This window comes from Apium graveolens, chromosome 9, assembly GCF_009905375.1.
Source record: "Apium graveolens cultivar Ventura chromosome 9, ASM990537v1, whole genome shotgun sequence".
NCBI classification, from domain to species: domain Eukaryota; kingdom Viridiplantae; phylum Streptophyta; class Magnoliopsida; order Apiales; family Apiaceae; genus Apium; species Apium graveolens.
In genome coordinates this window covers 179,840,328-179,866,625 of record NC_133655.1, presented here as the reverse complement: position 1 = coordinate 179,866,625, position 26,298 = coordinate 179,840,328, and the positions used below count along the sequence as shown (strand labels likewise).

Below are 26,298 nucleotides of genomic sequence, written 5' to 3'. Positions count from 1 at the left end.
TCTTAGTATAAATTTTTGGGTCTCTTCACTAGTGCTCATCTATACTATATTATAATAACCGGAATGGGGTATAATTTGGTTCAACGGTTATTCCCTAATTTTACCTATTAAAAAAACTAAATAAATAGTATTATATATCCTCTAAACTACTAAATTGTTAAACTACTAGACTTAGAGTACTTAAACTACTAAACTACGATCACAACTTATCATATTATTAAAAAAAATAGTATATATCCGCTAAACAACTAAATTCTTAAACTACTGGACGTAGTTTACGTATCCTACTAAACTACGACCACATGTTATCCTATTATTTTATTATAACTTTATAATTATTATATATATTTATATAAATATTTTAAAATTATAATATAAAAAAATAAATAAAATTTTTAAATAAAAACGGAAACCGTGATTTAAGATAGGTAAGATATAATAGATATACTTATTTTATTTTAACCTCCACCGTCTTATGTTCTAAAAAACAAAGGCAAATTTGTTAAAAAACATGAAAGTCAAAGCGGCTCCTACCAGACGGAGACGGAGGTACTAGTGTTTATTAGTGACAGGTAATAGTAGTGTCTTGTGCTGACTTTGAGTCCTGTTATTAAAAATGGCGCCTGCAATATGTACTACCAACAGCAAGGTATACATACGTATCTATATTTATGTACACACTTTGTATATATACTAGAAGAGTATCTCTTCTTTAATTGAATCTTTTCGTTAAGCATTTGTATTAACTTGTTTGTTGAGAATCGAACCTGAGACCTATTTTAGCACTAGGAGCATATTTGTCACTGAGTCACACACTCGAAATTAATCGTATGAAAAGGACTTGGCAGTAATGTGAGATTAGAATAAATAAGGATTAGAGAAGTTATATTTATTTTGGATATCATGAGTTCTGAGGCATAATTTTGGAGTTTGCAGACTGCTAAATTAAATTACTCAATGGTAAGTGGAAATTGATAGAATTAAAACATTGTGGGTATTTTTCGGACACATAATATGATGTAGTTATCTATATAGATTCTTTTTTTTGTATTGTCTTTGATGATGGACACATAATATGTAGTTATCTTTATGGAAAAAAAATCTGTTGACTGATATTTTAAGAGTCATTACGTTTTCTATAATTGAGCTATATCAACTTAAGTAATTGTGTTTTTGTGTGTATTTGCAAAATGTTGAGGTTATTCAGTGTTTTTTCTGCCCATAGGGTGCAAATTATAATGATGTGTTAGGGCTGGTGAAGATCTCCCCTGCCGTTTCTCAAGCTTTGTCACAAGGGAAAGGAGTTGTGGCTCTGGAGTCCACCATAATATCTCATGGTCCGCCAATTCCATACTTCATGTTCTCAAGCTTCTGTTAATAACTTAATTATGTTGTCATTGTTTAGTACATTATATTATTTTACATTCCAAGCCATGATCTATAGATCTTTGCCCTTATAGTTGTAGGCTTCTCTATCTTCTTTTGTACATAATAAAATTACCAGTAGAGATTCTTAGATTCTATTGAAAACAATCAATGCACAGGAAAGTTAATTCAAGCATTTTAGCTGACTTAAAAAAGCACTTTAGAGCTATGTTCTTATATAAATTAAAGGGGCAGAGAAACAACTCTGTTCTAATTCATGCAACGACAGCCAGATAAATTTGGAGCATAGTGCTCATTCTAATGCGTAGATGGATTTTTTTTTCAAATTATGACTTTTCATCGAAAATTCTTCGTCTATTGTTGGTGAGTATGTTAAAACAGTTATGGTTCTTGATATAAGTTGTCCAGAATCTGATAAAGAAATTGTTTGTGTACTCTTGTATGGCGCTGACATTCCATGCTTAGATGAGCTTTTAGGTTACTGATGATGTCTTGGTTTAGAAAGTTACATATTTACAACAATAATGATTTTATTGGTTTTTCAGGAATGCCTTATCCTCAAAATCTAGAGACAGCGAAAGAGGTGGAGGCTATTGTTAAGGAGAATGGAGCTGAACCAGCTACGATTGCAATTTTAGATGGCGTGCCATGTATAGGTATTATTAGCATATCAGCTTCTTGTTTTTACAGATTTTCTCAGAACACAATTTCGCTTTCAACATCATGTTAATTCGTAGAGGACAAATATTGTGTTATTGATGCTCATCTTGTTTCTTTTTACCAAGTCTGTTTCTTTCTTTTTTCTGGCCATGCATTTTGTATGTCCTTTGGGACCATTCCACAGTAACTCATTAAAGAAAATTAATCACCTAAGACCATCTCCAACCCAACTCTAAATTTGCACTTTTACTTCATTTTGGTATAAAAATCCTCTCCAACCCAACTCTAAAAGTTGCACTATTTTGGTGTCACACAAAAAGTTACACCAAATTTGGTGTCACGCTAAATTGGGTGATAGCCAAAAATACCCTTTTTTTAGAAATTGTAACAAGAATACCACTTTTGGAGTGTATGGCCAAAAATACTCGCCTAATACGCATTTTAGAAATGGGTAAATTTATTACGCATTTGAAAAATGGGTATTACGTAAAAAAATAAAAAATAAAATAAAAAAAGAAGCAGAACATGAGATACATGAGATACGCATGTCACAATACGTATCACCAAAGTCAAAGGTGTGATACACATTTTGTGAATGTGTATCTTAATTTAATTATTTTTTTCTACTTTTTTTACACAAATTACCCATTTTTAAAATGCGTGTTAGTAATACCCAACTTAGAAATGCGTCTTAGACGGAAATTTTTGGCCAAAATTTTCAAGAGTGATATTCTTGTTACAAACTCTAAAAAAAGAGGCATTTTTTTCATTTTTTCCACTAAATTTTTAGAGTTTTTGTATATTCCCATATTGCCCCCATTTGTATCCCACCACTTTATTACTTTTAACTTTACTTTTGTATTTTAGTAATAATATAATCTATACAGTACAAGAATAGTGTAAAATTTAGTGTTGGTGAGTTGGAATTGAATTTGAAGATAGTGTAGTTTTTACAATATTTTAGTGTAAAAATTACACAAAAATTGTGTAATGGGTTGAACATGCTCTAACAAACAAAAATAACGACGAACAAGTTCCCAAAAATTGAATTTACACCAAATAACCTATAATTGAAATTATTTCCCACTACCAGGTAAGATCTAAAAAGGATAACGTTTTAAAACTTTTTCATTTGTGCACTCCGAAAGCAGCCAAAACCATAGTTGTTAAGACGTCGCCTATGCAGAAAGGCGGTAAAAAACGGAAACCGGCGTCCCTACCGTCTTGATTTTAATAGGTTAGGCGACTTAGGCGGCACCTAGGCGAGTTAGGCTGTACCTAGGCGACGCCTTGGCGAGTTAGGTGGTGCGGAGGCGATGCCTAAGCGTACATTAGGCGAGTTAGGCGTCCATAGGGGTGTAAACGAGTCAAACCTATCGTAAGCTGCTCGAGCTAGGCTCGTTAAATATTCGAATTCGGCTCGGTAACAATCGAGCCGAGCTCGAGCTCGAGCTTTTCAAATTATTTTCCGAGCGGAGCTCAAACATCAAGTTACCCGGCTCGTATGGTTCGCAAGCCTTATCGAGTCTCTATTATTTTTTAAATTGTTTTATTTTAAATATAGTTTAATATACTTATTTAGTATTTTTTTTATATATATTTTTATATATAATCAAATCGAACTCGAGTCGAACTAGATCCGAACCTATAATATTTCGAGTTTTTGTTAGTATTTTCTGAAATCTATTCGATCTTGAGCCGAACTCGATTTTATCGAACTTTTTACGAGTCAAGCTTCGAGCTTGAAATTAAAGGTTCAATCGAGCTCGAGCTCAAGCACGAATTATTTAAATAGAGCTCGAGCTGATTACACCCTTCACCTATATGTAAAGTGTAAAATTATAAAAAAAAATGTGATTTGACTTTGCCTATTTTCGTCTATAAGTACTTAAAATTATAAAGTTGTACAATTGAGTATTGGATCATCATACTTACAGCAAAAGTCTCGAAATTAAACAAACAAAAGTTAATGAAATCTATTTGTTTCAATCAAATAAATTAATCTTTATATTAATGTAAATATTATGAAAAACAATCAATATGTATGTACATATTAATATCTAATATATATGCTTACATTTAGTGGAAGAGTAGTGCCAAGAAGAAGCACAAGCAATTTGCTAAAGATTTTTCATTACATGGTGAAGAGTAGTGCCAAGAAAAAATTAACTGCACTGACATATGAAGAGGAACAATGTAATGCTGGAGATAGCTCTTTCCTAGAGCAACTGAATCTTTAGATAATGGATAATACTTTCTGCTTATTTGAGGAGTAGAAAAGTACCGTTTGAGATCCTACATTGAGGATGGGGCTTATAGAGATGTCGTAGAGTTCCATTGCTTTAGATGGATGAAAATGCTTAAATTTCATTTTCTCTAACATGCTGTTGGCAATAGATGGTGAATACCAACGCCAAGGGTCCATGCAAACAAAATTATTGCTCAACCAATGCAGAAACATTATAAACTCTAATCCACTGTATTAGGTTGCTCATTTGGGATTAGGTTCTATTGATAAGACAAGAAATATGGGTTGTTTTCTATGTTCTTATGCTAGGATCAATCTTACATGCAGGCCTGACTACGGAGGAACTGGAAAGGCTGGCTACTCTAGGTACCAAATGTCAAAAGACAGCTCGCAGGGATATTGCTCATGTTGTGAGTAAAGCTTAATGCTACCGGTTATTTTCTCGTTGGTATTCTCATATAATCTTCTGATTTCCATACACGTGAATGTGTTTCTGGGTTCGTCAAAAAAGTATATAATAAGATTGCTGGTCATGCACATAAAGTACTGGCATCCATTTTTCTAAAAAAAAAAATCATTTCTCATTTGGACGGATAGGTATTGTAAACGACTTTCTCATCCATGTTGAAAGAGTGTTGTACTCCGACTTGTGGCTGATATGTATATGGTAGTAGATGAGAAAGTCTTTTACAATACCTATCCAGCCAAATGAGAAATGAATTTTTTTTTCTTGTTAAACCATGCAAATTAATGGCAGCCGATTTTCTTAAGTAAGCTGTAAGTTGTATTAGCAATGACAAATAATTCCAATATCTTATGCTAATTGACCTTCATCTGTAAACTATAATATACCAATATTGGTAAAATCCCAATGAGTTCGATGTGCTTTTTTATTTTGTTAGGTGGCAACTAAAGGTAACGGTGCAACAACTGTTTCTGCAACTATGATCTTTGCTTCTTTGGTAATTACAAGCTGTTACTAGCTGCATTTTCCTTGCTCTCCACCCAACCCCACCCCAATCCACAACCCCCAAGTGTTTGTCATTTTATTGGATATAGTTTTGAAATGTAAAGCTTAAATTTTCAGGTTGGCATTCCTGTGTTTGTTACTGGAGGTATTGGAGGAGTACACAGACATGGAGAAAATAGTGAGTTTCCATTTGCTAAATCCTCAATTAATGAGTTTTTGTTTTTTACGTGATGAATTTAACCTCATTTACCAACAGGATCCGCGTTTGAATGAATGAAATCTCTTTGTAGATCTAGGAACTGTCAGGACCAGTACCAGTAATGAGTTTTAGTAAGAGTAGTAAAAGGCATTAGAGTAATTCTGTCGGCCGTCGGGGTATTTTAGTCTTTTCAAAATCTGTTTTAGTAAAAGTACTATTAGTAGGATTTGGTTCCTCAATATTCAGTTAAGAATTTTAATATATGAAAATGGAATACATTTCCACCTCTCTCTCCCTCTCTTTCTCTCTCTAGGGTTTCTCTCTAAACTACATCTTTTTAAACTGAATTCTCAGTCTTTCTCTACATTTCTGCTCTAAATCTCTCTGTTTCTACCTCTATTCCTCTGTTTCTTTACAAAAGCATTTATAAAACTAGTTCAGGAAATTACAATTCCTAATAAATTGGTAACAGAGCAATGAATTTTGATCAACAACCTGTCTTGTGCTGGTGAAAGCAAGTCGAATGCTTCTGGTAGTGAAGTAATAGCAGTTTTCTATCTCAAGTTATGGGCAAATGATCTCAGGTGCTCTCTACTTATTTATTTTTTTTGCTAAATAGGTGCTCTCTACTTAGTCTTCACAGATCCGTACTTGTAGTTGCTAGGTCTATTGATTTCAGTTGATCTCTAGTAGTTTCTTCTTTCTCGTTTTCAATTATCGCTATTCTTGTGCTTATTTTATCAGAAAATGACAAAAAAATTAGAGATAGTTCTGTTTTAGTTTTGACCCAGTAGTGTTTGGGTTGTGTTGGAGAGTCAAATGATTATGTGTAACAATAGTAGTATGTGGTCAAAGTGCTATTGATTGTTGAAGGTCTCTGGAAATTTTAATGACTTAGCAGTAAAAAGTACATTAGTGATGCAACAGGACTTTGAATTCAAAGTCACCTTTCCTTCACTAATGGAAGATGGAGATGCAGTAAAGTGGTTAAAAATATTGTGAAGAGTGTTTCTTAATCTTTGAGGTGAATCACAATAGGAGAGTAGCTATTGCTAGAATGCACATGACTGAGTTCCAAGAAACTGGTACAAATTCTTTTTGGTGGGAAGAGAAACAGTAACTAGGAAACAATTTACACAGGCTTTTTTAGCCAGGTTTGTGCATGTAATATGAGGCATATATTATATATATATGCAAACATATTATAATTATTAGGCCACCCTATTAGTTATGTATCAGCCCAACAACTATATTATTTGAGCCCAATAATACTATTAACGCTCCTAAAACCAATGTAAGTTATTCTGATTTCGTCATCTCCTCTGTATCAGTCATATCAATTCCGCCATTGAAGCTAGGGGAAGAAAAGGGAAATGCACGCAACTAACTTGAATTGCCTGGTAGAGCATATTAGGATTTTGGCCATTATCTTTAAGTTCATATTGTGCTAAGCTACGGATTTTGTAAGATAATAGCTAAAGCGCTAATATGTTCTATCGGATAATTCGTTTCCTTTAGTCATTTCCCTTCTCTTCCCCAAGCTTAAATGGTGGAATTGATATGACTGATGGAGAGAAGGGGGATAATGACATTAAAATAACGTGTATTAGTTTAAGGAGCGTTAATATTATTATTGAGCTGAAATAATATAATAGTTGGGTTGATACATAACTAATATGGTGACCTAATAATTATAATTAGGAAAATTATCCACAGCCAACGTTAGATGTAATACAACTGTTGCAATGTTTCATTGCGGCTACCGCAATGTTTCATTGCGGCAGTTGAGTGCTACCGCAATGAAACATTGTGGCAGCTGTATCACAGCCAACGTTGGCTGGGGATAAGCTCCCTTATAATTAAAAGAACAATATAAATAAATATACGAAGATGTATCGGGAATTATAGGGGAAGTGGAGACTGAGCTAGTCTTTGATAAGTTCAAGAAGCTTCATCAAGTTAGTGAGGGGTTATACTTGCTGAGTTTGAGAAGTGAAGGGACAAAAATTCCAGGTTGGAGGTCTGCAAGCTGAGATAAGAAGCATGATTAGGCTTCTGGAACCAACTATATTGGGGAAAGCACCGAAATTGGCAGGTTTCATGAGTAACATTTTTCAACTCAGCGAAAGAAAACTTGGAATGGAGGAGGTGTTTCAGAGTCTTTTTTGAAAGGCATTACAGTATTACAGTCAGGGGTAGTTTGGTCTTACAAATCTGTTGAGTAGAATTACTATAATTAGGAGTTGCTTGTTACGTTTTCCGTTATGAATTTGAATATATATGAAAGTGGAATACATTCCACCATTTTTTCGCTCTCCTCTCTCTCTCTCTCTAGGGTTTCTCTCTAAAAATCTGTCTTTCGAACTGTCTCTACATTTCTGCTCCAAATCCCTCTGTTTCTACCCCTCTTTTGCTGTTTCTCTACGTGATTTGTGCACTTAAGGCAAAAATTACACGGTCTTTTGCTCGTCCTATTGGGGCATTTTATTGACTAGGCAACAGATGATATCTTGGTAGAAATCTACTTGTCTCTATATTACCCGTGACATATCTGATCATTCATAAATGCATTCCTAACCTATTTCCACTTGTATATGCTGATTGTTTCTGGATTATTATGAGCGGAGCCTCTTAAAATTCCTTCTTATACTATCAGTGACTTCATATTCTTTTAGAGAGACGAGAACTATGGAATAGGTTTTTTAAATATCTATCTGCCAATTTGCTTTCTGTAGAAATGGGAACCATTCTGTAGAGAGAGCATGGTTTGTTTTCTATTAACTACATATCCAAATCTAGCTTCATCTATGATTAACTCCCTGATTGTTAAATTCTCTGAAGAGATCAATTGTTATTAGTTTTTGTAACATAAACACTTCAGTAGAGTCCAAGATTTCTTTGTCATGCCAATTTTTTTCTGGAAGTTTTTCTCTCTTCGGGCTAAACATGGAAGGAGAAATGAATTCAGTATGTTTAGAGTTGGCAAGTGGTATTCTTTTAACTGAACAAAGTGATTTGTACAGAAACTGTTTTAATCAACTGCACAATCAATGACAAATAGAACGTAAGTTTATTATGCTGACTTTTCTTTCTCTTTTGAATCTTCTGCCCAGCCATGGATATATCTTCTGATCTTACAGAGCTTGGAAGAACTCCGGTAGCTGTGATATCTGCTGGCGTAAAATCAATATTAGATATTCCAAGAACACTCGAGTATTTGGTATACAACATATTATACAAATCTTGAAGAAATATGAATTCAGTTCATCAAGTAATTTGCATATCTATTGCACAGGAAACTCAAGGAGTTTGTGTTACTGCTTATAAGACCGATGAGTTCCCCGCATTTTTTACTGGACGAAGTAGCTGCAAGGTATCGAAGCTTTGTGAGGCCTTATACCGTTGTCCTCTTATAGTATTAAAATACTAGTGTCAAACTGTCAATAATATACCATACAAATTTTGATGTAAATTTTGTTGTAACCGCATCTCTGTCTGATATCGCAAACTGTCAAACTGACCGATGAATATATAGAGAGTTGGAACCTAACAGAGACAGAATCTTACTAAATAGTGGGGGGAGGGGGAGGGGGAGGGGGAAGAGTTAGAAATTATCATTTTTTACAGCTGCTAGCAGTTTTGACGATGCTTTATCTTCTTTAAAGATAATACTACATGCATACCATAAAGTTACATCATTCCTATGTATACAAGTACAGTTATCCTGTGATGTAATTAAAGTTTCTTTAGCCTTCTACGAATTTCTGTTTCTTTAATCCTTGTAATATGATAAACATTAGGCACCTTGCAGAGTAAATTCACCTGAAGACTGCGCTCGGCTTATTGGTAAGCACTGGAGAACCCATTGAACTTTAGTTTCATGTAATAACTAATTTAGTAATATGTTTCAACTCTTTGTTTCGTTATTATCTAATGCAGATGCAAACATGAATCTTCATCTTGGTGCCGGAATATTGATAGCCGTTCCAATCCCTGAGGAGCACTCTGCTTCAGGAAGCTTAATTGAATCTGCAATACAAAGATCCCTTAAAGAAGCTTGGTAAAACATCATTCCCAGCATCAACTTGAAAGATATCAGACTTCATATAGTTGCTGTTTTCTTTATACTCATCATGTATTAAACTATTTGTCTCGGCACCAAATTCAGGGATAAAAACATTACAGGCAATGCTCAAACTCCTTTCTTGCTTGCAAGAGTGAATGAACTCACTGGAGGGGCCTCTTTGACTTCAAGTATCCTTCTGTGGTTGCTCTCTAAGTAGAGTATGTGGCATCCGAAACTGGTAAATGTAGCCACCTGTATCTAAAATCTAAACGTGGTATCATTTGTCAGTTTAAATTATTAGCTGTGCATATTTCTAATTAATATAAATAATTAATGATGTACATATATAATGTGTTATCATTTATCAATAGGCTAGGCCTCCTCACCTATGCTACTTCCTTTTTATAATAGCATAATATAGACAATTTTTTATACTCTCTGTGCCTTGGTACTCAAAGGTCATTATTTCTTTTACTTTTACTATGATTGTGTCAACGATGCTTGGCTATAGTCCCAATCTGGCGGATGTACGGCTAAATAGAAACATTTCTGTTGCTGGTTATTGCCATTATGTCTATGTGATCAATTTCATGAGAGCCACACGAGTAGTGGTGGGAGTTCGTACAGTTTAGGATGCATTTGGTGCTGAGAATTAATATAATTAGTGAGATACATATGAAGAAATTTTTACAGCTTTTTACTGGTTTTTGATTTGTTATCATTGTTAGAGATTAAGAGTTATATTACACTACGATTTTTATTATTGAGCCAATAAAATCCGTATCCTTTCCTTTTATTATTGATATTCTTAAGTACTAGTTTAATTTGATCATTATTTGTATTGTTGAATCTTGAATCAAATCATACTCCATCACTATATGGGTCTGATCAGTGATCTATAATCCCAAATGATACATCATAAAAGATCATAGCTAGATTTACATTAGTTTTTCCCATGGACTGGCTTCATTAGCAGTATGTTCTCTCTGTGTAGGTTTAAGATAATGTTGTCTTTTAGGATTGGAATGGCTGAATGAGTGCAGGGGAATGTAGACATGGAGTACTGGGAATGGAACGAGAAGATCAGTTGATAAGATAAACGAACTAAATGGACTACCTCATTTCAAAAAAATGAATTGAAATTATAAATGTGATGGAACTTTAATAACAAGATAATTGGACTTTTTCCGAGCAAAGGAATAGTAGAAAAGCTCTGCATATGGGAAACATGTATAAATATACCTGACAAGTGACTGAAGATATGTATCAAGCCCTCAGTCCACACACATATATATGACTATGTTGAGTACTATTACCCTGTAATCAAGTTTTTTAACTATTTGTGGGAACAGAAATTGTTATTTTACTTGGAATTAAGGGTAGTCATATTGCTTATTATACTTGTAATCTGTGGGGGGATTGGGGTAGCCACGCATCCGACAATTTTACCATGATTGCACTTGTAACTAAATTTGTAATTGATCATAAATTGCTCTGCCCCTACTTGAAATTTCCTTAATGAGCCTAAGACATTGCGCTTGTGAAAAATAACGCACTTGTGGGAGCTGAAATAGCCACTTGCCTTGCTCAGCTTCGAAGAACTAAAGGTGAGTACTATTGTTTATTGTTGCTTATAATATTTATATAAATATGTGGTACAAATGAAGGTGTGAGAGGCACATTCCTAGAATTAATTCATATGTTGGTGAGACCTTGATTTATCTACCTCAAGCTTTTTAATTGCTATTATCATTCTAATCAGAAGACACATCGTCGCTGTTTGCTGAACTACGCCTGGAATTCTAATCAAAACAAATTTGCTTTTTTCTTACAGTCGTAACTTGTTCGAAGTTGTAGGTGAAGTGTAAACAACCATCAAGGGCTTACTGGATTAAATTGGAGTTTATCTGTTGTTGATTTTATCATTGCAAAATTTATAAATAGTGTATGACAGTAAGAGTGATGGCTGCAGAGATAAATATACAAGTGTACAACGCAACCATATAAGTCTCTAGGTGAGTGAATTTTCTCCAAGTTGGCTATTTTCTCTTGTTACAGTTCATACAGCTACTTCGAATGTTCACTATGGTCACATGTAATGACAAATTTCGGTAGCTGTTCAGAAAAAATTGTTACCGAGTAATGATGTGCAGAGAGGGTGGTCTTTTTTTATTGTTTTTTTGCTTTTGACAGGAGAATATGAGCTTGTTTAGTTTGTTTGAATAGATAATATTCATTTTAAAGTTATTTATATAATTTGTGCAAGTATTTTTTAAACAAAGTTTAGTTTGTACTATAGTTTAATTAATTCATATTTCATAATATGTAGCTCATAACTATCTAAAAGAAATCAAATAAGAAATTAGATTTTAAAAGAGATTCGCTGAAGTCTGAAAAAAGTGCATATACAATGAACTCTTCTTAAATAAACAGTACTCCATATAATAAATTAAAAAGTCCTCGTATCACAGTCCATAGATCGTTTTGCTATAAGAAGGCGGGAGTCTGAATAGTAGTGGTGTATATGGATGATTTGATACTGATTTTTTTTAAAAAAAATTATTTGTTTCTCGATTTATTATTTTTTGTTATATTATAATTTAAGTTATTAAAATTAATTTTGGAGGTGTTTGATTTCCGACAAAAGAGGCAAGAAAAAAGTTGAGTGCGATTAGAAATTAAGTTGGATAATAATTCATAGAGTTCATAGTTATATTAGATATATGATTTATTTTTCTTAATTAAAATTATATTTTTTTAAACTTTATTTTGGAATATATTAACATATTTTTACGAATGTGTTAACCAAATGAAACAATGTTTCGCTTATAATAGTATAGTATAGATATATTAATTAGTTTGTTATATTATAATTTAAATTACTAAAATTAATTTTGTAAATGTTTGGTTCCCTACAAAAGAGATAAAAAGAAGTTGAGTATGATTAGAAAATTAAGTTGGATAATAATTTATAGAGTTTGTAGTTTTGGAAGGTGTTAATGTATTTTTAAGGAAGGTGTTAACTAACCAACCAAACAAAATCATGTTTCACTTATAATAGATAGTACAGATATAATATATAAAATAAAACGTAACAACATATATGACACTAATTAAAACAAATACTGTCACTTTAATTGTATTTAACAGAATAATCAGAATTAATATTTGATATTTAGTTAGAGGCACAAATATTTATATTAAAATCCAATTAGTTTAATAAATATTTTAATTTTGACATGTAATAAAATTTCTCCCTTAGCCATTTAGGTTATCTCGCGTATATGAGATATTCGCTAAATATCCCTCCAACCGTGTGCATGAGACACACAATAAGACACATAATAACAACGTACACACCTATATTTATTAGTAGTTGCATACAATAATACCATACACACCGGTGGTGGTCATAGGGCTAAGCAATCGGTCGGTTCGGTAACAAACCGAACTGAATTAACCAAAAATCGAAATGATAATTTTTTTTTGACCGAACCAAACCGAACTTACACATAAACCGAACCAAAAATCTAACCGAATTATTTCGGTTTATTCGGTTCGGTTTAAGAAAACCGAAATAATTATTTTTTTTACATGACTTGATCAAAAGTAAACAAATAAAAAGTTAAGATGTTAAAGTTTACAAACTAACATCTCAAGTCACAACAATTAAGTTTTAAAGTTTACAAAATACAAACTAAAACACGGGGGCATAAATTATGTCTTCAAATTTCAATTACACAAATCCAATCCAACACAAAAACAAAAGTTGCTGCAGCAGACCGCAGTACGCGTGATCAGCTCGCAGCCTAGCAATCTCAGTCTCTCACCCCTGCCTGGAAACTGAGAAATCATTTGAATTGCAAAACAAAGTAAATGTATGGTCAGATAATGTTTATTTATAGCAGACAAAGTAAACATGATAATGAACATAATGGTCAATGGACATCATGGTCAAAACACGATTTTTAACCTATTACAAAGCTGTAATGCCATCTAGAAAAAAGTATAGCACTTGGAGTAGCTCAAGGTTTGGCTTTCCTCCATGGATACACCTCTAGTCCAATTTTACTCTTAGACCTTTCGAGTAAAAGCATCATGCTGAAGTCCTCAAAGGAGCCTCAGCTTGGAGACATTGAGCTTTTTAAGGTCATTGATCCTACAAAGAGTACGGGCAGTCTTTCTACTATTGCTGGTTCTGTTGGCTATATTCCTCCAGGTATGCAGCTATGAGATTATACTATATTACAGTACATCAGATCACCACTTATCTGTAGTAGACGTCGTATTCTATAAGACTATAACTAAAACAAGAGTGTATCAGAGATGTTTAATTGTACAATCTACTTGGATATTCATTATTGGAATTGCAAACGTAATCGGGTGCTTCCAAGGGTTCAAGTTATATTACTGACAGATCCTTTTGTAGCTGCCATGTACATTTTTGTATATTCAGTTAATCAGTTTTATTTGAGCATAGTGAAATATCTTAATACCGTAGTTTTATTCCTCTCAGACATGAGATTAATTTTATATGTGTTTCCCAGCAAGTTAAACTATCTTCCACTTGTCTACTTTGTTTTGACAAAGTACTTTTTACCAGATGTCACAATAAAATGGGACTGAGATAATCTCAATTCTCAATGTCACAATAATAGCTTGCAAATTAATGGACTAATAGCCAACAACAGGCAATACGCTGATATCTCAACATCCAGAACTATATAAATCAAGTGCAATAGAATTTCACTCTACAAGTTTCTATATAAATCAAGCCCTGCAACACCTAATTGCAGAACTAATAGAATTATACCTGGAACTCACTTGCTAAATGCATCCCAGATTGACAGAACCAGAGCTCCAGAACAGCAAGGCCTGAGAAAGAAAAAAACAAAATAAATTCTGTATAGCAGGAGGACGTTAGTTACAGGACAGGACAACATGACATCAAAAGGAACATGACATTAAAATTTCTGCAGATTGACTAAATCTTATATATGGCAGGAGTGCAGGACAGTAACATTTATGCAGATTGAGAGTTACAGTAGACAACAGATTGAAAGTCATACCCATACATATTTGTCCAGGTCAATAGTTGCCCCTGCATTGTTTACCTCCTTGTTCACATTTAGAGAAAGGGCAGAAAAAGCTGTAAAAGAAAAGGACATATAAACGCAATCAAAATGGGCATGCTAATGGATGGAATTATATTTAAATAGCAAAACACATGATTAATCTTCAAATTTCTCAAGATCATCTATATCCTCTTCAATTGTTTTTGGTCGCTTGGCCCACCGCAACCAATCTTGAGCACAAATCAAACCCTCAACAACTTTAGGCGACAAAGAACTCCTATATAGATCAAGTACTCTTCCACCCGTACTAAAAGTGGACTCCGAAGCTACGGTTGAAATAGGAATTGCTAGTACATCACGAGCAAGTTGTGAGAGGATGGGGAACCTACTTGAATTCACTTTCCACCATTTCAAAATATCAAACTCATCATTATCTTTCATAACATACACATTCTCTTTAAGATAAATATCCAATTCACTCTTAGATTCTACTTCTCCGCTTTCCATTTTTTGTCTCATAAATCGAGCTCCCAATGTCGATTATGTTCTTGAAGATGTACTTGAATTTATGCTTGAAGATGTACTAGAAGTTTGAGCTTCTTGATTACCTTGGGTAGTTTTAGGTTGACAATTCACTTTATATTCTTCAAATATCTCTCTTATTACTAGATTTGTGTCACTAGCCAACTTCCAACCAACATCTTTTCCATATTCTTCACAAAGTGCAAACTCAATAAACTCTAATTTGTACCTAGGATCAACAACTACCGCCACATAGATAAGTTTGTTCACTTATGCACATCACCCCAATACTTATCATACTTATCTTTCATTTTTCCACCCATCGACCTCACCTCACCATCATCACAACTCATCCATTCATTCAATAAGTAATTAACATTACTAATCTCATGATAGAATATATTAGATGTTGTTATGGATATAAAACTAAGGTTATTATTTGCTGTATTGATTACTAAGGTTCGGGAGCTCAAGGCCTTTAATGGCTGCTATCGTGTTTCGTAGCTTAACTCTGCCTTTACGAGATGCCTACGTATCTCAGCGAATTAGAGAATCAAGCCAAAAAATGTAGTTCTGATATGTGGGGTGAGACCCCTATATAGATGCTGGGAGTCCTTGAATTGGACTTGGCATAGGAGACTTGGTGGTTAAGACTCTGAATTAGAATGGACTTTGGAGTCCTAGGAAGTAGGAAGCTAATTCCTTATCTTATGAGGTTCCTTGGAGGCTAATCTACAAGGATTTATGTCCTTATTGGGACTCTTCTCAATAGCTGATTTTCCCCTTATTAATTAATTACGAAATTAATTAATAATCAGGGTTTTGGGCCTTCTTTGTTCCATCAGGCCTGATCTGGTCCATCAGGTCTGATCAATGTGTTAACCTTTTTGGTCTGAATATCATACATCTTCTTATTGGGCCATGCAACCCAAATCATATGTAATTAATACAATATTAACCACGCAATCAGGATTTATTTATTCCTTATCATTTGCCCCCCAACTTTTGGGAAACAGTGACTAGGTTTCGCAGAAGTTAAGTTCATTTATTCCCTTACAAGGTATCGTTTTTGCGTAAAGTGTGGAGTGACCTACACATTTACAACGATTTACTTTCATCCCTTTTTATTTAGAAATTATCTTAATTTCCAGGAATTCTTCCCTTAATTCTGGGATTTTTCCTTAATTTTATGGAATTTTTCCCTTTATTCTGGGATTTTTCCTTAATTTTCTGGAATTTTTCCCTTTATTCTGGGATTTTTCCTTAATTTTCTGGAATTTTTCCCTTAATTCTGGGATTTTTCCTTAATTTCTTGGCTTAAAATCGATCAGAATTCATACCAAATCGATCAGGAATCCTGGTCGAAATCGACCAGGATCCTGATCGATCTTACTGTGATATTGTTATTCTAGTCGATTGAATCATCGATCAGGATTCCTGATCGATTTCGATCAGGATCCTGATCGAACTAGCTCAGAAAACAACACTCTAATCGATGGAATCTTCGATCAGGATTTATGTAGAATTGATCAGGATTCCTGATCGATTTCGATCAGGATTCTGATCGAACTAGCTCTCAATACACCACTCTAATCGATGGTATTTTCGATCAGGATTCATGCAGAATCGATCAGGATTTCTGATCGATTTCGATCAGGATTCTGATCGAACTAGCTCACAATACACCACTATAATCGATGGTATCTTCGGTCAGGATTCTTCTTTTTGTCGATCAGGACTCTGATCGAACTAAGTGAGTTTCTACCCTTTTGACTGAATGAAATATCGATCAGGACTCTTTTCTTTGTCGATCAGGACTCTGATTGAACTAGGTAAATTTTTACCCTTTTGATCAAATGAAATATCGATCAGGATTGCAGCCCAAATCATATGTAATTAATACAATATTAACCACGCAATCAGGATTTATTTATTCCTTATCATTTTCCCCCCAACTTTTGGGAAACAGTGACTAGGTTTCGCAGAAGTTAAGTTCATTTATTCCCTTACAGGGTATAGTTTTTGCGTAAAGTGTGGAGCGACCTACACATTTACAATGATTTACTTTCATCCCTTTTTATTTAGAAATTATCTTAATTTCCAGGAATTGTTCCCTTAATTTTGGGATTTTTCCTTAATTTTCTGGAATTTTTCCCTTTATTCTGGGATTTTTCCTTAATTTTCTGGAATTTTTCCCTTAATTCTGGGATTTTTCCTTAATTTTCTGGGATTTTTCCCTTAATTCTGGGATTTTTCCTTAATTTCTTGGCTTAAAATCGATCAGAATTCATACCAAATCGATCAGGAATCTTGGTCGAAATCGACCAGGATCCTGATCGATCTTACTGTGATATTGTCATTCTAGTCGATTGAATCTTCGATCAGGATTCCTGATCGATTTCGATCAGGATCCTGATCGAACTAGCTCAGAAAACAACACTCTAATCGATGGAATCTTCGATCAGGATTTATGTAGAATCGATCAGGATTCCTGATCGATTTCGATCAGGATTCTGATCGAACTAGCTCTCAATACACCACTCTAATCGATGGTAATTTCGATCAGGATTCTGATTGAACTAGCTCACAATACACCACTCTAATCGATGGTATCTTCGATCAGGATTCTTCTTTTTGTCGATCAGGACTCTGATCGAACTAAGTGAGTTTCTACCCTTTTGATCGAATGAAATATCGATCAGGACTCTTTTCTTTGTCGATCAGGAGTCTGATCGAACTAGGTGAATTTTTACCCTTTTGATCGAATGAAATATCGATCAGGATTCTTTCTCTGTCGATCAGGACTCTGATCGAACTAAGTGGCTTTTTACCCTTTTGATCGAATGAAATATCGACCAGTATTCCAGCCTTTTGTCGATCAGGACTCTGATCGAATCATTTCTTTAAATTCTGGTCAATTTTTGACCCTTCAGTTTCCATTAGTGCTTCTAGATTATTCCTGACACTTCTCGACAATGGGTTTTTTTCAAGTTGGGCCTGGCTACATGGGCCTAAAAACGCCTCGTATTCCGAGCTTTTCGCTTATATAAGAGAAGTGAGAAGTGAGAATCCTCACTTCACTCCTCATTTCTCAAACTTCCTCTCAAAATTCTCTTAGATTTCTCTCTTAAGAAGGCGATTTCCGGTGAATTCAGTCACCGCAGCTCCACCACCTTCAAGTTTTTTCTGAGTTTCAAGCATTCATCCGAAGCATATCAATGGCGGATCGTGACTTGGCTCGTTTGGGGAAGATGAACACTTCCAAGAGAGGTACAAACATTTAAATTCAATCTCCGTATACTTTCTTAATCGATATGATAAACTCTAGAGGTGATGAATATCCCTCTCTATCTGAATTAGATTCATATAACCATGGTAACATTTTTTATGAGTTAGAGGGTAGAATTGAGTCCATGAATACCCTGTATAAACTTCCACCCTATCTTTGGATTACCCCAGCTGCCCCCGGGGATAGGAAATGTAACTGGGAGGGGGATACCTTGTTTATTTATCGAGGAGCCCTGAACGCGGGTCTTAGGTTTTCATTTCACGAATTTATTCCTCGTCTGCTTGTAGATGTAAAAATTAACCCTTGTCAACTTCCCCTAACGCATGGAGGAATATTCTATGTTTTATGGTTCTTTGTCTTAGAAACAATTTTCCTCTTTCTGTAGCTGTCTTTAGGAAAGTTTTTCAATTTTATAATAGTTCCATGGGTCAACCGGGCTGGGTTTTAATTCGTCAACGACCCAAAATTCCCCATATTTTCGATAACAACTCCATAGTCGAGAACAACCCTAAATGGAGGGATGAGTTTGTTAGGCTGACCTGGGCCGGGGGTGATTGGGCCACACTCTTTCGTAGGCCCTTTTGCAAAGTATCAGATGGTAGTCCTGGTAGCATCAGGTTAACTGATGAGGAGGAGGTGGCCTATCAAGCCTTAATTTCAGATGATGGGAAAACAGGCACTTGGACCCTTTTAGAGGAGTTTTCTTTGAAGAAAGTTGGTCTCTCTCAGGCCAGTGATAAGGGTAAATTTATACCTGTGTAGCTATTTTTCCTTCCTTTTAATTGCAACTTTATTATCTTCTGAAGTTTAATATTCCTTCTACTTTTTCTTTCAGCTTGTGAGGCTATTAATAATGTTAACAGGCCCAAGGAGGGGGAATCTGGCCGCCAGAAGAGGGCCAAGCTAAACTGGGACCCCAGGGGCAAGCCTGATGCTCCCACCTTACTTAGGCCCCACGTCCCTGTTGTGGAGCTGGGGGATGACGTGGATCCTCCACATAAGGCACACTACTTCAGGCCCAACTGGGGCTTTAGGAGAAGTGACACGGTGGTTGGATCCACCAAACATGCTAAGGATTGGTCGTACCATTCCATCACTCCTCATGACTTCACTAACATCATTACGAGGAGTGACATTGAGACTATTGAGCTTCTGGGTTCTCAGGCCCAAGCTGCGGTAACCTTCTACTCTTTCTTTTTTAAATTCCAATTTTCTTATTTTTCAATGAACTTGTGTTAACTCATGTTTCTTTGTGCAGAGTAACACCTACTTCCAGGCGGCCCTCCATCAGGCTAGGTCTTGGAAGGGTAACCCTGATGAGTTTGAGAAGGAGATGAAAAAATGGGAGGAGAGAGCTAAAGCCCTGGAGAAGAAGGTGGACACGAAGAAGGAGGATCTGGCTAAGGCTCATTCCGAGCTGGTGAAACTTAGGAGTGATGAGGAAAAACTCATCGATGATTACATGGATTCTGATAAGTTTAACAATCTCATGGAGATTCGTGATGAGGGTCTTTATTCCCTACAGTTTACCCAGGGATGGGATGCGGCCGTGAAGGCGGTTTCTGAGAGGCATCCAGGCTTAGTCGACCCTAAGGACTTTATAAGTCCTGAACAGGCTGAGACGGAGGACAACATATATGCCCTCTTCAACTCCCCTCAGCCAGATGATCGCATCTTGGATCCTAACACTACTTCTCCTCCCGCTTCTCCTGCGAAGGATGCTGAGAAAGAAGGTGCCAATAAGGAGCAAGGGAATGAAGGCTCCCACATGGAGGAGTAGTTTTTCTAGTTTGTAATTTTATTCTTAACTTATGTTTGAACTTTGTTTGTATCAGAACTTATTACCCTACGGGGTTATTTTATGCTGCTTTTCTTATTCGCATCTTTCTCCTTTATCTTTCCAGCACTTAATATGCTTTTAAACTTGAACTTCTTGGCCCTTTGAGTTGTGCAACATGCACTCTTTATAATAAAAAAATCCTTGAAGTCTTCTTCTTTCAACGTTCAAAGCATGATTTTTGTTAAAATCACACAAGGTATTATCACAACTTAAACATCCAAAGGTTGAAATAATTTCAAACTCATTAATATGAAGTCTAGTTTTCCAAAACCTTACATAGTATGGGTTCGACCCTTAACAATAATGACTCGACAATGTAAATTCTACTGGAATCTAATAACTCTTGGATATCTTGGTGGAACAACATTTGTTCATATTTATCTGATAAATCTCTCCAAACTCTATGCCTCTAAGTTCACAATCCTATTGTGGTAACTTAGTTAAGTCATACCCAATAGTCAAAAGTATCAATATACTTCAACACATCTCCCACGATAGATGGGAGTACTTCTCTTTGGCGAACCCACTCCTTATCGATCTAGGGTTAACGCATTAGACTTATTGGAAGGCATCCGATCAACTTAATATTAACTTTAGGGTTTTGTTAATGTTAAAATGATCATGATCCCATCATAAAGAGATTCCCAATTTTTCCTTGAAGAAAATACTTTAAATCAATATTCGTCAATGGTTTGATTTCTAGGTAGTGAGGGAGTCACAACGGTCTCGCTTAAAACCCATAACCTTACAAGTTCAAAGAACTTGCTTTTGACAAAATCGCCCCATGTCAGAAATAAAGAAAAATTTTATATTATTCCGTATTTCATAAACACGAGAATCTCATAATCGTTTGTTCATTTTAAAATCTTAAGTCTTTACAGATTTTATCTTGTTTAGCAAGCATGGCATGGGTGTCGTATCAAATACATACATCCTTAATCTAATTAAGCATGCATCTTTATAAACTACTCTACACATACATTCATCATATGCGCATATATATGTAAAGTGCAAGAAATAAACGTAGTTGGTTATGGCTTTATCCTAAGTGATCTTCATCAAGCTAATGACAAAGATCTAGGTCAATCTAAGGTGAAAAATAAATACAGGCTAACTATTACATGTCTTCTTTCTTGTATTGCTTCCTTAGATGGCCTCCATGTGAGATTACACTTGATCTTTAAATCTTCATGTCTTCATGTACATTACAAGAATGAAATATGAAAACTAATCTAATGAACTTACAAGAAAAACTCGAGTTACATTCGAGATTTAATAATTACAAGATTAAACGATATGCAAGCCGTATTTGAAAAACCAAAACCATTAACCTATAGTCATAAGCCATAACAATCCACCATGCTCAATTAACATAAAATAACATGTTAAAACACATAATCTGATCTTAACATATCATACCCATCATGATCTAATCATAAAAACCAAATATTGAAAAAATCAGAAAATTCGAAATTTAATCTGATAACATTAAATCGCAGATTACAGGGCCTAAACAACTTCAAACGCCTTACAGATCAGTCGATGATAGCAAAAGCTATCTGTTTCGTTCAGACGCTCGATTCCATATGAAATAGCATATTCGTTCGCCAAAATCGGACACCAGACCCAGATTTAAGCAAATCTGCTGCATCCGATTCAGAATCGTATCAAATACGATTCTTATAATAAGAACAAACAAAAAACATGTATATATCAGTATATATACATATTATATAATCATCATATGATTATACAACTCTCATAAATATCATATATTCAAAACATATATATACATACGCATATATAAACATAACAACATGTAAAACATACAAAATCACATACATAACAGTCATGGAATATTGTATAAATGTTATCATCATAAAACCAGTAAACACATAAATGAATTAAACACTTTTCGCAAGCAGCTCTGATGCCATCGATGGGTTTTCAGCACATAAACGCAACGGAAATAATAATTAAAAACGTAAAAAATCAGAATTTTTGAAACCTGCCGCAGGATCCATGCAAAAAACATATATTTTTAATTCGTAGATTAGATTGTTTATCTTAAGAAGCTTTACCAATTGGTTGACTAATGGAGATCCAAAGCTTGTTCAATCACCTCGCATCCCGCTCTCGCGATCTACGCTCTATCGGTATCCACACGAATGCTTGAACTCAAGGATTGGATGTGTACTAGCACAAACTCTTTTTTTCTTTCTCTCTCTATCTTCTCTCTTGGTGGCTAGGATTTTAGTAAAATTCTTGCACCAAAAAAATCAGCCACATAAGAGATATTATATAGAGAGTAGAAAAAAAAATTATAACTCTTAACTAATTAGGAGTTATTATTAATTCAAAATTTCTATTTGTATTATAATTAAGTCTCACATAATTATTTAACAAATAAATTTCATAATTAATATTAGTAAATTTGAATATCATTATTTATCTAATTAATTAAGTCATACTTAATTAATATTGTAAATAATTCGAATTACTTTAATATAATTTAAATCCAATTTAAATTAAATAATTCTTCAAGCATTCTTAGTGTGTGACCCAATAGGTTATAATTACGTTGACAACGAATTTTAAATCTAATTTAAAATCGTAAATAATGAGCGGCATCTAGTTATACATTATTTCTACCCAAGTAATAATAATTGAATCGCTGATCGATTAAACATTTTGTGAATAATGTACAATGTAATATAATCCCTATAACCAAATATTATAGATTAAACTAGAGACATGTAATGTGTCATCCTCATCAATATTTAATCCAAGTTTCCTTGATCAATGAGTAGACTATCATATCAAATCAACATTTGAGCGTGGCCACGCATTTCATAGTCTAGCTCACACAAGAGGCCAATAGTATCACTCCTAAAATAGGAGGGTTAAATCACATCAAGATCATTCATATTTCTCATACGATTCATAATATACCCAATGTCCACTTTTATCATTACCCGGTCAAGAATAACTTTTAATGGAATCAATGTATATTAATTCTCGTATAATGACTTCAGGTCTAAGGACCATTACATCATTATCACTGTGAGAATTACCTATGACACAACAGACATGTAGAATCTCACATTGGGTATGTCCAGCACCATGTACATATACATCTACCTGTATTTTTGACTTTAGTATCATCATACCTATGATCAATGAGATGTGATTATCAGTCAACAAACACACCAGTCTTAATATATTATTATTGTCCCTTAATAATAATACTCGACTAGAGACCTTTAGGAATATTGATACTATTCTCATAATCTCATTTCTAAGTCACGTACTTACAGATATAGAATTGCATATCATATTCCAAGGATATTTATTAATCTAACATTTATATCGCAGTAAATTAAGAATTAATAAATTATAAAGAGAATAATCGATAGAACATAAACATTAATAATCCTAATGTCTTAAACTAAAACATCATAGTGTTGTCTCTAGGGCACAAACACTAACAATCCGCTCGGGCGTTGATGTTCAGCTTTGACTCGTTTGCACGTGTAACACTTACTGACCCATTCCGCTATCTCTTTCTTCATATCTGGCCACCAAAAGTTTTCCTTCAAATCTCTAAAAATCTTGGTGCTTCCGAGATAAATTGAGTATCTTGAGCTGTGGGCATCTTGCAAAATTTCCGCTTTCAATTCCGGTACATTAGGTATCCAGATTCTCGAAGCAACTCGAAAAATTCCCTTGTCATCTTTCTGGCTGGTAATTTCCTCTCCTGGCAAATTGTCGATTTTATGATTCATTACTTCTTCTTGACACCTTCTTATCTTCTCCAATAATTCTGGCTGAAAAGTCATTGCATACATTATTTCAATGGTTCTTTCTGGAGCACGAACTTCAATTTCCAATTTATCAAATTCTTTGATCAAGTCCTCTGAAAATGTTAACAGGTTCAATCTTTCCTTTCGGCTCTATGCATCTACTACAACATTTGCTTTGCCTGGATGATAATTGATTGATACGTCGTAATCTTTGATTAGCTATAGCCAACGTCGTTGTCTCATGTTGAGTTCCTTCTGCGTGATAATATACTTCAAGCTTTTGTGATCCGTGTAGATTTCACACCTTTCCTCGTAAAGATAGTGTCTCCAGAGTTTCAGTGCGAATACAATTGCTGCTAGTTCCAGATCATGTGTTGGATACTTTTGCTCATGAGGCTTTAGTTGTCAAGAAGCGTATGCGATTACGTTGTCATGCTGCATCAAAACACATCCAAGTCCTCGATAAGAAGCGTCACTATAAATGACAAAGTCCTCCTGATCATCAGGTAAAACAAGTACAGGTGTGGTTACTAGTCGATTCTTCAATTCTTGGAAACTCTCTTCGCATTTCTCATTCCATTCGAATTTTTCATTCTTCTAGGTCAACTTGGTCAATGGTGTGGCTATCTTTGCAAAATCTTTAACAAATCTTCTATAATAACCTGCTAACCCCAAGAAACTTCTGACTTCCGTTGGAGTCTTTGGTCTTTCTCAGTTTAAAATAGCTTCAATCTTTGCTGGATCGACTTGAATTCCTACCACACTAATTGTAATATCCGGGAAACATATGTGAATATTATATGTTAAATGAGTAAATATTATGTGTTTTATAAATTTAAAGTGATTATTGCAATGACATTATATGTTATAGCTGTTATGTGTGTTTTTGTGCGGGCCAGAAAAAAAAAATTTGATTGATTAATATGTGTTTAAACTGCATTAATATGAATTGATTTGCAATCTGTACTCGTATTTAATTGTGTATTTACCAAGGTACTCGTCTTATTTCATTTTACGCGTGTTTGAATGCATTTTATGTGATATCGGATTTTATATTAATTTAAGTATCATTTTGTTTTCCAAAAATCAGCGGACCGGGACCCCACCAGGACGTCAAACCCCACAAAATAAGTGTTTTTATTTATATAAATTATTTGTATCTCAACTACCCAATATCTTTGCATTTTTGAATTATTCGCAATTTTTGGGGAATTTTGACATTAATTTTGTATTTAATTATTTTTAAAAAATTTCCCTGTAATTATTATTTTGGGGCCTATTTATTTTAATTACGGGAATAAAAATACCCTTAATTTATTTTGGGGTATTGATTCTACATAAATATAAATAGCAGAGTAAATTGTTATATTTTATTTTATTTTCAGAAAAATTATTAAAAATATAATAAAAATCAGAAAAAGGAAGTGGGGGTGAGAAAGTGTTCTTGCACAAAAATCAATCATCTGATCTGTTCCTGAATCCGTTTGGATCGAGTGATATACCAAATCAAAGAGCTCTTCAAGGTGGTTCTTTTGGTATAAATATTGTGATTTAATGTTAAGTATTTTACAAAATCAAAGTTTATATAGTTCTTTTGATTTTTGGATTTTCTGAATCGTGGTTGATGTGTTGAATGATTTAGATTATTGAGAATGATTCTAGATTCCCAGAGCTTTATTTTGGTATATATATTGTATCGTTTTGATTTGATTTCGATTAAAGCCAAAATTTGAGTTTATTATAAATTTTGATTCGAACTTTTGGCTTGTTCATGATATAGTTTACTGATTTGATGTTATGAATATATTGGGTATGTTCAGAGCTTTTATTTCGGATACAAATCGCACGTTTAGGTTGTGATTTGGGTGATTGCGTTGGTTGGCCGAAAAACTCCGAGTTTCGCCGGTTTTAATGGCAACTCGGCCGGCGATTGACTTCCCGGACTCGTGTCCGACGGCTGAGGCTGTTGCTGACCTGTAGGATTGTCTTGGATTATTCAGGGATCAAAATCAGAGGTTATCGGAGGGATTTTGGCCGGTTATGAACTCGCCGGAGTCCGGCGAAGGGCCGCCGGAATCTCGAATTTTTCCAGAAACCGGTGGGTCTTCAAACCCGACCCGGTCGAGTTCATACCGACCCATTTCAGTTGATAAAATACCCGGTTTTGATTTTTATTCCCCAAAATCCAGCCATAAAACTTGTTTGTGAGATTTCTTTTTTGTTTATTTTCAAAATTCATT

The 26,298-nt window shown here is 34.5% G+C and overlaps 1 protein-coding gene and 1 long non-coding RNA gene across 2 annotated transcripts; one reads left to right on the top strand and one right to left on the bottom strand.

Moving 5' to 3' along the window:
- The first annotated feature begins 476 nt into the window (after window positions 1-476).
- LOC141684651 (pseudouridine-5'-phosphate glycosidase) lies at window positions 477-11,810 on the top strand. The gene is made up of 13 exons (XM_074489726.1): window positions 477-649; window positions 1,226-1,337; window positions 1,932-2,042; window positions 4,622-4,704; window positions 5,197-5,256; window positions 5,382-5,442; window positions 8,577-8,683; window positions 8,759-8,836; window positions 9,264-9,309; window positions 9,403-9,523; window positions 9,632-9,717; window positions 11,059-11,136; window positions 11,364-11,810. Exons 1-13 carry the CDS (start codon window positions 617-619, stop codon window positions 11,384-11,386), a joined length of 999 nt encoding a protein of 332 aa, XP_074345827.1. The 5' UTR covers window positions 477-616; the 3' UTR covers window positions 11,387-11,810.
- Window positions 11,811-13,189: 1,379 nt separating this feature from the next.
- On the bottom strand, window positions 13,190-14,904 carry LOC141687017 (uncharacterized). The gene is made up of 3 exons (XR_012560896.1): window positions 14,599-14,904; window positions 14,343-14,404; window positions 13,190-13,372 (listed from the first exon to the last, which is right to left on the bottom strand). It is a non-coding gene; the product is annotated as an uncharacterized LOC141687017 (long non-coding RNA).
- Window positions 14,905-26,298: the final 11,394 nt, after the last annotated feature.